Raw genomic sequence first — 17,108 nt, 5'->3', positions numbered from 1 at the left:
AATTGTTTTAATGGCAAACAGCTGATGTTTGTAATGTAAACCATTAAAGTTTCTGTTGTTCTTTTCAGCAGGGCAACACACACCCTGACCAGCACACAAAGTCCTCTTGCAAACCAGTTGGGATTAAAAACCAGTCCAAGTGCCGATATTCCCATTAAAACATTCAAACAGAAGGGGGCGCTACAGCGCTGCGCCTCCCACGAGTTTGAGAAACACCCTTAATGAGGGCCAATTAGTACTGCTCTGTTTTGTTAAATGTTTCAGAAAAGATCAACAAAATACCACCCAAATTAAGAAATGTATATCCATTACCGTGATACAGAAGGATAAACCCATCGTGTAGTTTTTTTAGTGGATTTTAGAGTGAGTTTATTTATAAATCAGTCACTTCATATTTAGTCTTTACTTTTTTAATGGTACGGTCTTGCTTGAAGGTGTGAGATGGGCAAAAGGTGATTAAAAACTCCCACACATGGGAGACCGTCTGAAAACTGGTACCAGAAGCGCACATCAATATGTGAGGTTTCTATCAGATCAGGTCGAGCGGGCAGCGTCTTCCCCCGCAGTGCCCAGAACTACAGCACCAAAGACACTGACAGGTTTATAAAATCTCCTCCGCTGACTTGCGGCGAGTGCTGTTATACATCATTACATGAGCGTCTTGCGTCTGATCTTCCGCATGCATAACCAATTCTGTGTTTTTAGCAGTGGGTGTACATACGAGTCAGAGTAAACTTTTTTTTAATGCCCGAGATTTTCCCCTTGGAAATGATTTTCAGGGCCATTTCTCTGACCCTATTGAAACACAGCATGTTGTTTATTAATGTCAAATGCTTCAATATTTCAGCACACGTGCATTTGGTTTCTCAACATCTTCTGACCGTGGTGTATTTTAAACACGTGTTTAATTGGATGATGCCATAGCGTCAATCTTTAATTCCATCAAATATCTGTGTGTAGCATGCATGTGCGACCCATCGCCTGCATGTTGATGTTTTTGGATTGATATACACAAACGTTTATTTTGCATAATGAATCACATCACTTGACACGGCCTTGATCGTCAACACAGAGGTAATTCTGCTCTGGGGTAAACACCGTCCCCCTTGAGTCAGAGCTGGAATTTGGGGTTAGGGACACGTTGCCATGATTCTGTGGGCCGATGGCTTTCTCATGTGCTCTATGTTTGGAGCGACTCTCTCGACGGCCTGAATCAAGCGTATCTCAATCCCGTGAGAACGCTTGGTTGCCCAGACCCGCAACCTTGGTGTGTCAGTCCAATGACAAATTCAAGACAGACTTGTAGTATACGGGAAAACTAACTCTAGCATTTTTTCCTTGAGATAGGAAGAGAGCGTGGATGCTTTCTGGCCCCCAGAGACCTTGAGACGTAAACCCTTCATTTGAGAAAATCAGTCTGTTCGATCTGCTTAAATTACATTTAATGAAACCGTACACGTCAAAAAAATCCTTATTTACACGCCCACACCATTCCAAAGAAAATCTCCTCATCCTCGACATTTGAATGAAGTCTCCGAAAACCAAACACTATTTGATGAACATGTTGCACTCGGTTGCCTGTCCCTAGATAAACCTGCACTTAAATTGATGCAGAGTTACAAAGCAATTTATTGCTATCGTATTATTAGAAGCGTCCCGCTGCGATTGACCTTCTGTGCCCCTCCGATGTATTAGCTAGTGCTCGACCGCATTTACATTGGTAAGTAAAATTTTGTCCGGGCGCCAAAGAGACGCCGAGACAGACAGCGAGACGCATTCTCTTGTGTGCGAAATGTCTCCCTGAGAATAAGTGGTCGAATTTGACGTCAAAGCACCATCAACGAAAAAGAGACACCGCTTAACATCCCAAGAGCCGCTCTGAAGTATTCTCCTGGCAATTTCACATGCTCTCCGTGTCTCTGTCGTCTGAACGCTGCGAGCGAAGCTGATGGGATGGAGAGGATGTAGGGGAGGGTGTTCAGACTAGTCGTAACTGGAGTGCACTAGCACTCGTAAAAATAACCTTCCCTAAATGACTCTTGTAGAGTCTCTATGAACCAGAAATGGTCAATGTCGAGGTGTCTATTGTGAGGTCTGACGGATGAGATCTCTTTATATTTTTACTGTATTTTATTTATCTGTTATTTTTCCTAGAAATCTGTGAGATTGAATGGAGAGCAAATGGAAACTTTTGCTTCGTTCTGCAGTCGAAGGCCAATACTCTTGAAGTTTTCAATGGGATTGACCCTTAATCCAGATTATGTGATCTCTTCAATAAGCGTTGATTTTACACCTCCATATGTGTTTCAACAATCATCTTGTTTCTGGTTTTAACAGATGCTTATGTGAAAGACAATTGAGGACTCCATCAAATCTCCAGATCTATGAAAGAGCAACACCTGAGCAATAACATCTTCTCTGGGTAGGCATCAGTATTGTTGCAGAAAGAAAGCTCTGTTTAACTCGTTCTGCGGGAATGTCAATGATGACTCAAATTGTGTGGCTTGTTAAGGAGGGATGTGCGTTCCTTTTCTAAACATTACAGTTTACTATTCTTAACCCGTTGGATTATAAAATAAAAGCCCAATTGGGATGTGCCTTAAACTAGGACCAGTAAGTATCTTCATCAGTTTTTTAAACTGAACTACAGGAGCTCAGATCTTTCGAGCCCACGGGATACAGGGTAGAGGCAGGGTTTCACAAACATCCAGTAACACGGATGTAAAAGCAGTATACGCATACTTATGATATCATTTCTCATATTTGATAACGCATGATGAAACATTTCTCCAAAATTAGGAATAGCCGGTCACTTGGGGAATAAGATGCCATCAAAGCAAACATGACGGATTCTCACAGATTTATTGGATAATAATCATATTTGAACCACATACATTTCTTTTATATGACAAACAATAAACACAGTAACATAAGTGACGTTTGTTATAATAAGGCATTTAGGCAAAGTAATAAAAGAAACTTGGTCACTTTGAGGTCACTTTCATCTCGTGATAATAATGTCATTCATCCACAGACGGTGAATATTTGTGCATCTCGCAGGAGACGGTTCTTTTGATGTAGAATTGTAAAAGTTGGTCCCACTTTGACATCCATAAATCGGATTTTCCGGTCATGCTATACTTAAGTTCACATGGCAATATTTTTGACATTCTGACAACGTGACCATGACATGCATCTGAAAGACACGATAAAGATCCATTCCCAGTTCAAGCAGGAGCGAACAAATTACTTTTCTATTACAGAAAGCCTTTCCAAATCACAGTCAATGCAAACAACCCACAGCAATAGCTACAGTGCAATTTCAGAAATTGAACAATTAAGTGAACATATCATACGAGCCCAGAAAGGAGCGTCAAAAATATAATTTCTTTTTTCGGTGGGAACGCTGATCAGACGAGTCTGGGTTTTAATTTCCCCAAATTGGAAGGCTGAAATAAAACATCTGACAATAAAAAATAATTGCTGGTATTTATACTCACAATGCAAACCACAACAAAAGACCTTCATGTTTCAGCCTGGGCTCCTTTTTACTCTCAAACTCGTGTTCCATATGCAGTTGTTTTTTCAGTGATATACATTTTTTTTAATCTGGCTTTAAGACACATTTTGCATAACAGGTGCTCCAGTTCTGATTATAACATATGCAAGCTCCTATAAAATTAACCGTGGTTTAACGACAAATAATACCAGAATACCATGGTTACTATAGTAAAATCATGGTAAGCAGAAATGTACCACGGCTTTGCTACAGTAACCATTATTGAATGATATTTGTAGTAAAACTGTGGTTATACAAATGGTAATCAATTTGCCAAGAAACATGGTTAATACGAATTTACCGTGGTAAATTATTTGACTACGGTAAAAACCATGGTCAATTTTGTTAGGGAGAACCACCGTGGTTGTGAATTACTTATTTGGTGCTTTATTTATCATCGAGTAGTCTTTTTTTGGAGCTTGACATCCACCGTCGTTTTGAACCATCGATGTATAAAAGAGAAAAGCATACAGAACGTGAGAAAGAACAAATAACGTCTGCGTTTATTTTCAGAGTGACCTACTGTTTTCTTTTAATGGCCATCATCACAATAGCAGACGCTCAGATTGTCAGCTTGTGTTCTCCAATCCGAGACACCATCATGTGACAAACGGCGTCGCACGCAGCGGCAGTCTCTTAAGAGCGATTTCCCCGGCGACTTTATTCACACCGCATCCCCGTCTTCACACAGCGAGAGCTGATGGATTTTGATGACGGGAAGAGAGTTCTGTGTGGGCTCCTCCGGCTGAGGGGAATCTGTTCTCACGGCACAGCAAGTCCTCAGCAGGTTCTTACTGCACATTCCCGCCACTTTAGCTCCCACGCTCACTCCGGCACCGACTCCCGGGGTCCCCACGGACGAGGTCCGGGAAGGGGCCTGCCACTCCCGGCCGTCCCGGGAGGAAGGGCTGCGGGACAGAGCGATGGAGGAGGAGGGGCTCAGACGGGAAGTGTTGCCTGTGAGGCCGAGGGCGAGGAGCTGTGACTGGGCATGCCGTGGACTGTGACCCTGGTAGAGAGGGTGGGTTGGTGTGGATCTATTCCGGAGACAATGAGCGCCCAGCACGCTTAGGAAGGCTTTCTTGAACTCCTGACTGGAGCACGGGTAGATGATGGGGTTGATACAGCTGTTGAAATAGCCGAGCCAAAAGGTTATCTTGAACACCGTGTCCGAAGGCTTGTATGTGGGGAAGATGGAACCTAGATGAAGATGCACAGAAAACACTCACATTACTTTATAAAGCAATAAGCTACAGTGCATTTTATGCTGTGAAGAATGAAAATAATTACTAATGAGAGACCAATACATATAGATATCCCCAAAGCCATGCTTTATAAAGCTTTGAATAGGATTGTATGCAAAGCTTGTCAACTTTCAGGTTCAACTCCATACGAATCATCTCGGGTTATAAATAGAATTCAATCGACTAAAAGAAGTGCTTTTGATTGAACTTCACCAGACAGTGCGACTCAGGTTCTCTCTTTGACAAAGATTGAATACAAATCTCTCAAAAAGAAGCCAGGCAATGGGAAAGATTAATGACACTTGACATTAATAAAAGCCAGAAAACGAGAAATGTTACGGCCAGATCAGTCTGGAAAAGAAAGATATGTACTGTATGCCTCGCGACACCGCGGCCTCGGCGTGACAGGACAGATAACCACGTCATGCGTCACGATACCGGCCAAGTCTTTTTATAGCATCCCATTCGATCTCTACGCTGGAACGTTGCTCTGTTAATCAAGGTTAATAGTTTTTATTCAAATCCCTGACATAAATTCACTTCAATATGATCAGCGAAGAGCTCTTCGGAGAAAAGGATTGTTCTGCGGTTTAAAGAGCACTGGCATAGAAATAAGAAGAGTCGCATATTGATCAAACAAACAATTAATTGATTTAATTGCACATTGGCAATACCATTAAAAGAATTAAAGTGTAACATTGAGATGGAGGATCTGTATTCGGCCGTTTCATAACACACTAGAGAGTCTAGAGGGGCTTTTGGAAACGCAGGATAAAAGCTGAAGAAAACTCTCAGAGAGAGAGAAACACTTGTGCCTTCAAGCACCACAATTTAATCTTTTATTTCCACAGACTGGACTGGAGTAGGATATTAAACTGAGGGTTTCACGAATTCAGTAACAGCCAGATGAATCTCAGAAACCCACTAATTATTAAAAAAACAACCGTTATGTATCAATAATGAAAAATATAATATCATTTTTTCTTCTTATTTTAGATACTTGTTATCAGAGGTGACCTTTCTAAACTTTATAGGGTGTCGTGAAGACTGCTTGTGGAGATATAGCTGTAGGTGAGCACAAACTAATATAGAGAGCATACAGTGCCCTTCACTGTTATTGGCAACCTTGGTAAATATGAGCGAAGAAGGATGTAAAAATAAATCTGAATTGTTTCTCGTTTTGATCTTTTCTTTAGAAAATCTACAAAATTCCAACACTTCATTGCAGGAAAACAATTTGAAGTAGGGGGAATATCAGATAGTTAATAAATGTTTTTCTTCCATACATGTTGGCCACAATTATTGGCACCCGGCCCTGTATTTAATACACTCCGCAACCTCAATTTATAAGAAAAACAGCACTGAGTGTATTCAGTCTGATGGGGTTTGAGAATACCCTGAGAGTCATCCGAGTACATTCCTCCATAAAGAATTTCTCCAGATCCTTCAAATGTTGGTGTGGTCCCAGTCCTTCAACTGGGATGGCTATGACAGGATCTTGATTTTGTGTTCAGTGACCCATGTTTTGTTGATTTGGATGTTTGTTTTGGACCAGTGTGCTGATGGAAGATCTAACCATGAGCCTTTATAATATTTCTATATATCAAAAAGATGTCCAGGACCTCTGGCATAAAAGAAGGTCCATAACAATGAAGATCTGGTGGTATATTTAACCATATATATATATATATATATATATATTTAAATGTATTATTTTTTTATCCCTTTGTGCAACAAACCTATCTTGTGCCAAAACAACTATTTTTCATTTCATATGGCCTCACACCCAAGTCCTGTTTGAAGTGCAATTATGGCATATTATTATGGTGAAGTTTGTTTTTGCATGAGAGCAGAAGATTTGTTTCTTGAATAGTGTCTCAAACAACTTGTGATGATTGAGGTGCAGTTTTCCTTTATTTTTATTTGACTCAATTTCAACTAATTTCTCCATCTGTGATCTTTGAAAAGTCTTTGGCCTCTAAAATAATTCTCTTTGCTGTGCATTTAGACAATATAAACACTCTTTCAGGCAGATTTGCAACATCTCCAGTGCATTAAAATGTCTTGATCATTCCCCTGATGTTGGAAATGTGCATTTTGATTGTTTCAACCAATTAATTTTCAATCCAATTTTGTGTAGTTCAACAATCATTTCCTGCACATAAGAACAATATTCTTTGGTTTTAGCCATTGTGGTGAATGATTAAGTGGGTTTGGGCTTTCTGTTACATAATATTATTCTGGACAAAATCCTGTTTCTAGTCACCTCAAATTGTAAAGTAAATATTAATATGAATATACTTGGTAGATTTTACTCATAAGTATTTCATGGGGTGCCAATAATTGTGGGCAGGGAGTATTAGAGGAAAAACAATTAACAATGTGATGTTCCCCCCCACTTAAAGTTGTTTTACCTAAATGAAATGTTAGAATTTTCTAGATTTTTTAAATAAAAGTTAAAAAACAGAAAAAAATGCAGATTTATTTTTACAGTCTTCTTTGCTCATATTTACCAAGAATGCCGATAATACTGTATATACACACACACACACACACACATGTACAGTATATAAACCATTCCATATTTTCAACTCAAATCAACATCTCTAGATGTATTAACATTCCCTAAATACGTGTAGAAATATTACTGTTGTATTACTTGAAAGTAAATCATTTGTTTCTTTGCAGTATTTGAGGTCTGAAAAAAGGGGGTCTTTTATTTTATTTTTACATTTTAAAATCAATAAAAACGGTCTCTGAATTGGTCTCTTTTTTTCTGCGGCTGTATATACAGCAAAATTCAGGTCCCCATGGGCAAAAAAGCTTAAAAATCATACAAAACAATATTTTTTAGATGCATTTTGTAAGTCCCCATGGAGATAATAAACCAGAATGTGTGTGAGTGTACATGCATACTATACATACATACATACATGAGAGCGAGAGAGAGACAGTGGCCAAAGGGGATGTTTGGAGTGCCTATTTGTAGAATAATTGCTTTTAAGGCCCCTTAGGATAAAATAAACAATCAAATTATAAGGTATTTAAGGAATATATAAGTAAAGGAAAACTACGGTGTACCAGGAATATGGATTTCATTTCCATATATAAAAAATGCATAGAAAAAGCTGACAATTCTCGATTTGCTTTGCTCACGTATTATCATTGTTGGCCAATTTTCACATACACTTCTCCAAGATGTGCATTAGTTTACACTCCAACCACAACTACACATCACACAGAAAATGACTGTATTTTTTTTCTGTCTGTGTGTGTGTGGATATACATGTACTGCCTGTAGAGAGAAAGAGAGAGCGAGAGAGAGAGAGAAAGATAGAGAGCGAGAGAGAGAGAGAGAGAGAGAGAGAGAGAAAGAGAGAGAGTGAGATCAATATTAATTTGCGTATCAGTCTCTCTGGAAAAGCCCCGCGCGGACGTCCACTGTCACAACACACCGTTATGTGTAAAGAGAAACATTAAATGACTGATTGTCCAACATCTATTCTGAATTCGGTGCCAAAATATAAATAGTGGATCCAAGTAAATGATGCATTAAATTGAAACCAAAATGAGAAACCAAAAAAACAATTTCGCGCTAACCCATAATGATAATGACAAAAGTGACGAGTCCTTCGTCCCCAAGAGAGAAAAAAGCGGCTCATTTTCCTGTGATGCTACAGCAAACGGCGCTCATGGAAAGCTCAAGCTCAACAATAGAAGTGTATTTTCTGTTTATCAGATTTGATTGAAGGCTGTGTCCAGTCTCATTGATGTGTGCTATAAACCCATTTACAGGCCACGCCATACACCCAACACTAAATCAAGCCACCAGGTCCTTGTTGACGCATCACATTGAATATGCACGACAATAAAAACAACAATGTCCTTGACGGAGAGATTTGCTGGAATGCTTCGGTTAGTCATCATTAAAGGGTGACTGAGCGTATCTGATGTCAGCACAAATTCCAGTGCACACGAGAACCTATGACAGTCAGACAGGAAGTGAACGGGTCATTCTTGGCAAACCATGCCAATGACAAGAAAAGATAGACAGACCGATAGATGACGAGAATGGGATAGATGGATAGATAGATAAATACATGACAGACAAAATTATTGCTGCCTTAACATTTTGCTATACTAAAAGTTATGGGAACATACTATTAAAAACTATTCATTTTTTTCTCCGGCGCAGATACTGTAGTAAAACTGTCAAGAGATCATAGAAAGATTTACACGAGAGAATGTCTGTCCGAGGGCTAAATACTTCATCTTAATACCCATGTTTGCAGGATAAATCCCCTCAATATTACACCACACAGTGTTTGTATAAAGCCCCGAGTGCTTTTGTTTCTGCCGTCCATCAGTTTCTAGGTTTCAAAAAGGCATGTCATTGCTTTCCTAGCAAAACAATTACTTTGATGCTTTTAATTATTATAGATTGAACACAGACTTCATTGCGAATTCAAGATATTGAACGCCCTGGCACCACAGTAAGATTGAAATCACATTGACCAGCGTAACATTCAACTTTCTTTGGCTTGTGTGTAGCGTTGTTGGTTTCACACCGAGGCATACTGATAAGGTCAATGATTCTCTTGAGATTTATTAAACAGTCGTGTGACGTGCCATTTCATTCTAGTTCATTAGCAAGGGTTTCTTAAAAAATGTACGCGTGCGTACTCAAAAGAATTCTACCGGTTGCCATCGAAAATGATATCCAGCTTTGTAAAATAATTTCGTTCTTTATTCTGACATATGTAGGATGTTTTGAAAATGTTGTATGCTTCATGTAGAGAGGCTTGGCAAAACATGACACACGACAGGAAATGAATACTGTAGTCAAACACAGTAACTAAAACTAAATTTTAATAACGGTATTTCACTTTCCATTGAGCTTTTCTTCTATGTATATTTTCTGTATATATACACAATTGATACTGTATATACATCTGTATATTTAAGTATTATACATGTTTTGGTGTTCTGTTCATTTTGTATCAAACACATCATATTTGGGTTTGATTTAAATTGAGGAGGAATTAAAAGCAAATACTGCATAAATCTGCCCTCCGCACATTATAAAAGGTGCTTCAAAAGGTTCCTCGATGCCGCAGAAAAACCTTTTGGTTCTATTAAGAACCTTTAACATATGAAGAACCTTTTGGTTTCACAAGAGGTTCTTTGTGGAGAAATATGGTTCTTCAGATTATAAATAAGTAAGAAAGCAATGGTTGATTCTTCGTGGGACCAAAAATGGTTCTTCTATGGCATCGCTTGTTTGCATTGGGTTTTCAGTAATACCGTTTACTAAGTTCTTTTTTTACGACCAAATATACCCAGATTTTTTCTGTTTAACTCCGACTAACCTTCAGGTCAGCACACAAGAGCCTTGTCAAACCTGTGGGAAATTCAATAACATCTACATTTCATATCTGGGGTACCGAAGAGCTTTGCTTTGAGTTTTGAGACATAACAGACTGTTCTGACTCTTTGTAAAACTCCTCTCTGTAGCCAAACATATTTTGTAAACACTGTTGTCCTGTTGTCTTAAAACTCTCTAAACGACGGTTTAAACAAACATCTTTCCAATCATCGGCACACCAAACCTGCTGGAATATGGCAGCACTCAAAGGAGGCTAAACTATTCCACAAAGATATAGATTTATGTCTTCAGTGGAACACAAGAGAAGATATTTTGAGAAATGTCTCATTAGTTTTGTGTTCATACAATGGAAGTCAATGGGGTTCAATGTAGTTCTTCAAAATATCTCCTTTACTGTTCCGCAGAAGGAAGAAACTCATACAGGTTTGAAATGACATGAGGGGGTACAAGATGAAAACAATTATTTTTGATTGAACTATACCTTTTTATCGGTCAGTTATTGCAAACCATTGCAGACTTGTGAAATTTCAATTATTTTGATATATGTGCAGACACTAAAGGATTCATGGCCACAAGCAAGAGAAATCTGTTGACCTATACACACTAAATTCAGAGCACGCATGCTATGCTACAAATCCTGTTTGGGTCTAAATATTTTACTGATCTTTAACATTCACCACATGGCAGAATACGAGTACATTATTTTTCAATCTCCCCTGTCATTTAAAAGCAATTCTCATGCAACATTAAGTCAACCTAAGATGTCTCTGTTCTTGTCTACGTCAAAAGAAAATGGCAAGCTGGGAAGACTCAAATCATTAAAAGAAGGATTTTTTGTGATTCACGTTTAAAGCAAAAGACAGCAGGTGACTCGTTTTACCTTTACACCAATACCACCTCTTGTCATATTGCACGTTAGAAGTTTGATATATTTTCCTGCAAGATCTCTTTTATCCCAGCTCACTAAAAAGAACTCTTGAAAAACACATCACAAGATATTTGCATCACAAGATTTCTATGACTCACCGATAGGAAGAACCAGGAAAAATGGAAGCCAGCACAGAACGAAGCATCCCACCACGATGCCCAGTGTCTTGGCCGCCTTTTTTTCACGTGAGAACTTGAGCAGTCGCAGAGCGAAGTGAGTCCTGTTTCTCAACGCCTCGTCCTCAGACACCGTCGTGTTACCACGGTGTATCCTCAAAGTCACAGCCTCAGAGGCGTGATCCGATTTCTCCGTTTTACGTCCACTAATCCGTCCACGCGTCTCCCTCCTGGCCACCACGTAGACACGGCAGTACATGGACAAGATGACCCCCAGGGGGAGGTAGAAAGACCCCAAGGCTGAGAAGATGGCATATGCCGGGACCTCTGTTATCTTGCATACGGACTCGTCCTCTGGCGCCGGCTCCTTCCAGCCGAACAGAGGCCCGATAGAAATGGTGATGGATAGAGCCCACAACACAACCAGCGCTAGCAACGCCCGTCGCTCCGTCATGATGGAAGGGTACTGCAGCGGATAGCTAACACCAATACATCTGTCCACGGAAATGACACATAAGCTCATGATGGACGCCGTGCAGCACAGAACATCCATGGCCGCCCAAACGTCACAAAAGGGCCGACCAAAGACCCAACGGCCTAGCATCTCGAAGACGGCAGAGAAGGGAAGCACCGTGGAACTTAGCAGAAGGTCCGCCACCGCCAAATTCACGATGAAGTAATGAGTAACCGTGCGTAGGTTACGATGGCAAACCACAGACAGGATGACCAGGATGTTGCCCAGAACTCCAAAAATGATGAAAAGGGCCAACACCATGCCCAACACGACAGCCTTCATAACGTTCAGCTCCGGGACCAGAACCTGGCTGCAGTTTGTGCAGTTTTCAGCGAAGGATTCAGGGGTCATGTTGTCTTTGACGGGAAGCATTTGTTCAAAGGCATTTAATGATGGTTAGATGATTTGATTCGTGACATCCGGCGATGCCCTCAGTTCAGCTCGTACCTCTATACTGGATTTTCTCCTATGGTCTGAGAAACCGTCTTTGTGCTGGATGCGATACAAGAACATTGAGGTAATTCCATTGAAGCGTCCATTTTGGAGAGCACAACGAAATTTGACGGACTTTTAATGATGGACTATTATGGAAAATAGTTGTGGGAGCAAAAATAAACAGCGTGAAGTAAACATTTTGTCCTGCAGAACAAGTCTAGTTTTTCTGTCATGAAGAATCATGTATTCAAAAAGATTGTTTAGACACGCTCGTAACCACGTCCAGCTGATCAAAAGGAACAGAAACGGATCAGATTGAGGAAAAATAAAAAAATTGAGTGCTTTATTTTGGCACAAGGAAGTCCTTGTGTACTTTCGTATATAACAGATGATGTCGACATCGATGGATGTGAAAACCGCTCTACATTTTTTTTACAATTTCTTCCGTAGAACACCTCTGATGGTTGGAAACATTTCGCTTGTTGCTGATGTAGATATTCTTCATTAGTTGAGTCTTTGCTGCGCACCTCAGCGGTGATTCACCTTAAAAGTCACGGCACAGCAACATGTGATGTCATCAATGTGGAGGTTGATATGCAAAGAATAAGGACAAAGTTAAAAGCACTTTGGCATCCGGTGAGCAGGTATTTCTGGCTGAAGAGCTACGTGTGCCGTTTTCGTTTGAAGACTCTTGGCTCCTGAAAAACACAAAGAAAGTGAATGAAACCCGGGACAACCATCCGACAACTTCTCAGTTTTCCACTATTTATTCATGCATGCAAATTAAGTGTGAAATGATTCCTCTTGGGATGGGCGGATGAGTGCATGACATGATATTATGAGGCGGTGGATATTGTTTTACACGTTAGTTCATTTATAAATCTCGTGCTAATGGATTGCTCTCCATGGACCACATTCACAGCCTGTACTTCACATACGTTCTATATTTATGCATTCCCCTGGAATTATTCATTTATCACGTCAAACACAAGATCAATGCAGATGAAATAAAATAAACGCTCGAACGGTTCTTATGCATCTATAATGGAGTGCTCAATACCTAGTACGCGCAAATCACACCAAACATCGATAAGGAAGGATGGACGCATGCGTTAAGGAAATCAAGGAAGAATACTTAGTCATAGGTTTAAGCTAGGAAAACAAAATTGTTCAAAATAGTTTTACTCTAGTATTCAGAAATGCTCTAGTTATGACATCACAACCATGATGTCATTAAAATATGAAATGGCCACATTTACAACTCTCTGTCATTTACAATTTCTTACATTTTACCAAACATTACCGTTTTCAATCATAACAGATTGGCAATAGCATGGGAACAACAAAAACAAATAGTTTAGTCAGAGGAGGAGTAAGAATATTCAACAAACAAAATTTTGATTTTGGTACGCCAGCCGTGGCATCTCTGACCCTTCACAACCAATCAATTGCCTTACTCTGTACAAAATGCAGGAACGTTCCCAATGATTCATCCCAAAACAGGACACCAAAAAACATCGTCATACAAATCCACTTATAGTAAACATGAATCAAGTGGACATTTTTTGGAAACACTCACGAACAACTATAAGACATTGAAAGATACTGAAAAGTTGGCCATCATTGTATGTTAATGGTTAGCATATAAATCCATCCACAAAACTTTCTTGACTTTATAGAATAAAATCTGCTGTACAGAAATAAAGTTAACTGGTGTAGCACGTTTGGAAAAAAGTCAGATCATCTTTCAGTCGTGTGAATGTGTGGGCAGGTTCTCTATCAAAGTCTGTCAGACCATCAATAAATTCTCATTTTGTCTTCTGTCTCTGATCTTTCACTGCACAGTCATTTATTTAACTAACAAACAGACAACATCAAAAAGAGCAATAATATACGAAAACAAATTAGAAAATGAATTTTATATATATATATATATATATATATATATATATATATATACTTTATAAAGCATTTATAAATATGTTTATTAACGATAAATATGTCATTTACAAATGCACGAATAAAAAGAGGGAAATAGTGACCCATTTTTTAGAAATGCTATATAAATGTATACATTATATATTTGACTCGAAAGTATATTAATTACTATATCGATGTTGTTTGAAATATAGGCTGTCAGACAGGACACAGTAGGGCGTTGTGTTGTTTTTCTTATAAATGCTCACTGTTTGGCAGGTATTTGGTTAGAATCTCACTTTTTATTCATGCGGTTATAACTGCTTTATAATGAATTTGTAAATTTCTTATTAATCATTAATGAACACATTTATAAATGCTTCGTAAAGGGAACCTTAATGTTGAGTGTAAACGAACAATAAAAATCTTGTAGACTTGATGGAAACGTCATGATCATAGAGATTTGAACCCATAAGCAACAACCCAAGACTCGAGTGTTTCACGGTGACATTTTCCAGAGAACAGAAAACAACATCTCACAAGCGTTTTAACAAGGTTGTGTCCTGTAAAGCTCTGCCCGCTTTAGAATGAAGCAACAACACATTTTTCCTTCACATTGGTGAAAAATGCACCCACCGGGCAAAACTACAAAAGCTGCCTCGAAATCAAAGAATATGTTTTTCATTGTTTTTTTAGCTCTCTAATTCCCTTCAGTCAAGCCTATTCTTGCCGTAAGCTCAACAAACATGCTCAAACATCCCATGCTTTCAGGCAAATCTGCGGTTGCCAAACAAAAAACATTAATTTCCCTGACAAAGACGTATTGTTGAGATTGACGACTACCTGACCTTCATAAAATTTAAATCTTTTCTTTCGTTTTGTCAGCTTTTTTGCACTTTAACAAATGTTTTGCCAAACGACACAACGCCTGACAGAACGAGACAGATGGGAATGACTTTTGTGTTGTCTGCTATATTCATAATGCTGTCAAATCATTTTCAATCGTGCAAACAAAAGACAGCGACACTGGAGCGCTGTGTGCACGCTTCATTAAATTCAGAAAAGCAAGATGATCTTTTCCTTGACTATGGCATTACTTCTCCAGATCGACACTAATCATAGCTAATGAGATCGCCCACCGTTCGCTTCTCCGTCTATCAATTAACATCGAAGGCAGAAATGCGTGCAAGATTAATCCTCCTACTCGAGCGCTCCGGCGTTTCCGACATCCGTGGAAATATTGATCTGATTTCATGCTTGATGAGTCGCAGAGGTGACTCCTGCACCGGCTGGACAGAACAGAGGTGTTAGGACACAAAATGACTCCATACTCAACTGGGAATAGTGCTTCAGAGAGAAGGAGCTTTTAGGCTGCGGTGACGCACATGAAGACACATACACAAAAAAACACTATAAATGTTTTCATTTAAGTACTGAATTAGCTTGAGATGTTTCTCCTAAAATGGCTTAGAGGAGAAATAAAACCTAATTATGCCGAGAGTGAAACGTTGAAACACGTGACGGGTACGGAGGTGTAAATGCATGTCGATTGTAGATGTAAAATAATCTGGATTTGAGTAAATTAGATGAGACATGTTTGAATTCATATTGAGATCTTTAATAATGACTTTTGATTGCAGACTTGCAAATCCAAGCTCAGTTCGACACATTCTTGACATCTCTTCTGAAACTAATGACAGAGATTTTTGACTCTTTTTCTAGTATAAATCTGAGATTTAAGCAAACATTTCCATTTGCTCTCCGTTTAATCTCACTGATGTCTAAGAGAAACAATTGAGATCTCACACGTGATTTCTTTCTTGTGGTATTCTAAATGTGAAATCCATGTGTATACTACAGAAATCCTAATGAAGGTGTTGAAAATATTGAAGGGTAATCCTAAAAATGTGAGCAAATATATTGTTTAATATTGTTTTTCTTACAAATAAACAGGGTATTTTTCATTTTAGCGCAAATTCCCGGTCACTCGGTTTCGACATTAATTTCCTCTCAGCCTGATCTTTAAACTCTTCTTTCTTTGAAAGCACAGGCGAGAGAAACAGAATCCCGTCTACGGTTCACTGGTCGTGCCGTGTTAATAATAGTCCGAGGACAGAGAACTCGGAATTCAGCGGTCTGATCTCCGCATCACGACATCAACCGGCTCTGACCTTTTGGCCTCTCTGGCGCGCGAGTGGAACTCCATGCTGACACGCCAGCTGCTCTGATCCTCAGCTGGCTGAACCCGCCGCGCTGCACATCAGCTCTCCCGCCTCTATAACACCCTCCACCCGCGTGCCGCTAGCAACAATCTTCAACAGATTGGTTAAGTTTGATTATACATAATAAAGAGATCTGATCGGTCTCCAAACGCTCAAGACTCTTCAAATTGGCCACTGGTGAGCGAGCATTCGTGGTGTCAGTCCTCCAGCAAATTGTAAATAAAAGTGACAGCCGGATGATCTTCACAAACATTAGTGAGAGACCTTGAGGTTTGCCAGACCGGCATCCATATGGCTGCTCGCATAAAAATGACACGCGGGATATCTCATCAATTCAGTGAGGGGAAGAAAGCAAAGTCCGATGAGAGATATACAGTTTAAACTAGCTCATGAATGAGACCCTTAAAGAGACAGCGCATCATCATTTACTGACCTGTGGGACTTTATTTCTTCCGCAGAACACAAAAGAAGATATTTTGAAGAATGTGGGTAATGTATGGACACAAAATGAAAGTGAATGGGGTGGCCCAAAAGAAAATATCTTCTTTTGTGTTCTTCGGATGAGAGAAAGTCCCACAGGTGAATAAATGATGACAGAATTACCATTTTTAGGTGAACTGTCCCTTTAATTCACTCATAAATGAAAATTCTGCTATCATCTGCTCACTCTCATGTCATCCTAAATTTTGTGAGGATAGAAAGACATTTAACCTCTTTTCTATCTGCTTTTGAAAATAAACAATGGTTTTGTTAGTCTATTTATCAGTCTAGCGCATGAGTCATTAAT

At 39.4% G+C, this 17,108-nt stretch overlaps 1 protein-coding gene across 1 annotated transcript; it reads right to left on the bottom strand.

Moving 5' to 3' along the window:
* Nucleotides 1–2,980: 2,980 nt before the first annotated feature.
* Nucleotides 2,981–12,595, bottom strand: adra1aa (adrenoceptor alpha 1Aa). The gene is made up of 2 exons (XM_056729567.1): nucleotides 11,216–12,595; nucleotides 2,981–4,759 (listed from the first exon to the last, which is right to left on the bottom strand). The coding sequence occupies exons 1-2, from the start codon at nucleotides 12,117–12,119 to the stop codon at nucleotides 4,224–4,226; spliced, it is 1,440 nt and encodes a 479-aa protein (XP_056585545.1). The 5' UTR covers nucleotides 12,120–12,595; the 3' UTR covers nucleotides 2,981–4,223.
* Nucleotides 12,596–17,108: the final 4,513 nt, after the last annotated feature.

Source organism: Triplophysa dalaica, chromosome 18 (assembly GCF_015846415.1).
Source record: "Triplophysa dalaica isolate WHDGS20190420 chromosome 18, ASM1584641v1, whole genome shotgun sequence".
NCBI classification, from domain to species: Eukaryota; Metazoa; Chordata; class Actinopteri; order Cypriniformes; family Nemacheilidae; genus Triplophysa; species Triplophysa dalaica.
This window is presented reverse-complemented; position numbering and strand designations above follow the sequence as displayed.

Coding starts and splice junctions, on each gene's coding strand:
- adra1aa (XM_056729567.1), bottom strand. CDS start 12,119: ATGCTTCCCGTCAAAGACAACATGACCCCTGAATCCTTCGCTGAAAAC. Junction 4,760..11,215: donor TTTCCTGGTTCTTCCTATCG/GTGAGTCATAGA, acceptor ATCTTCATCTAG/GTTCCATCTTCCCCACATAC.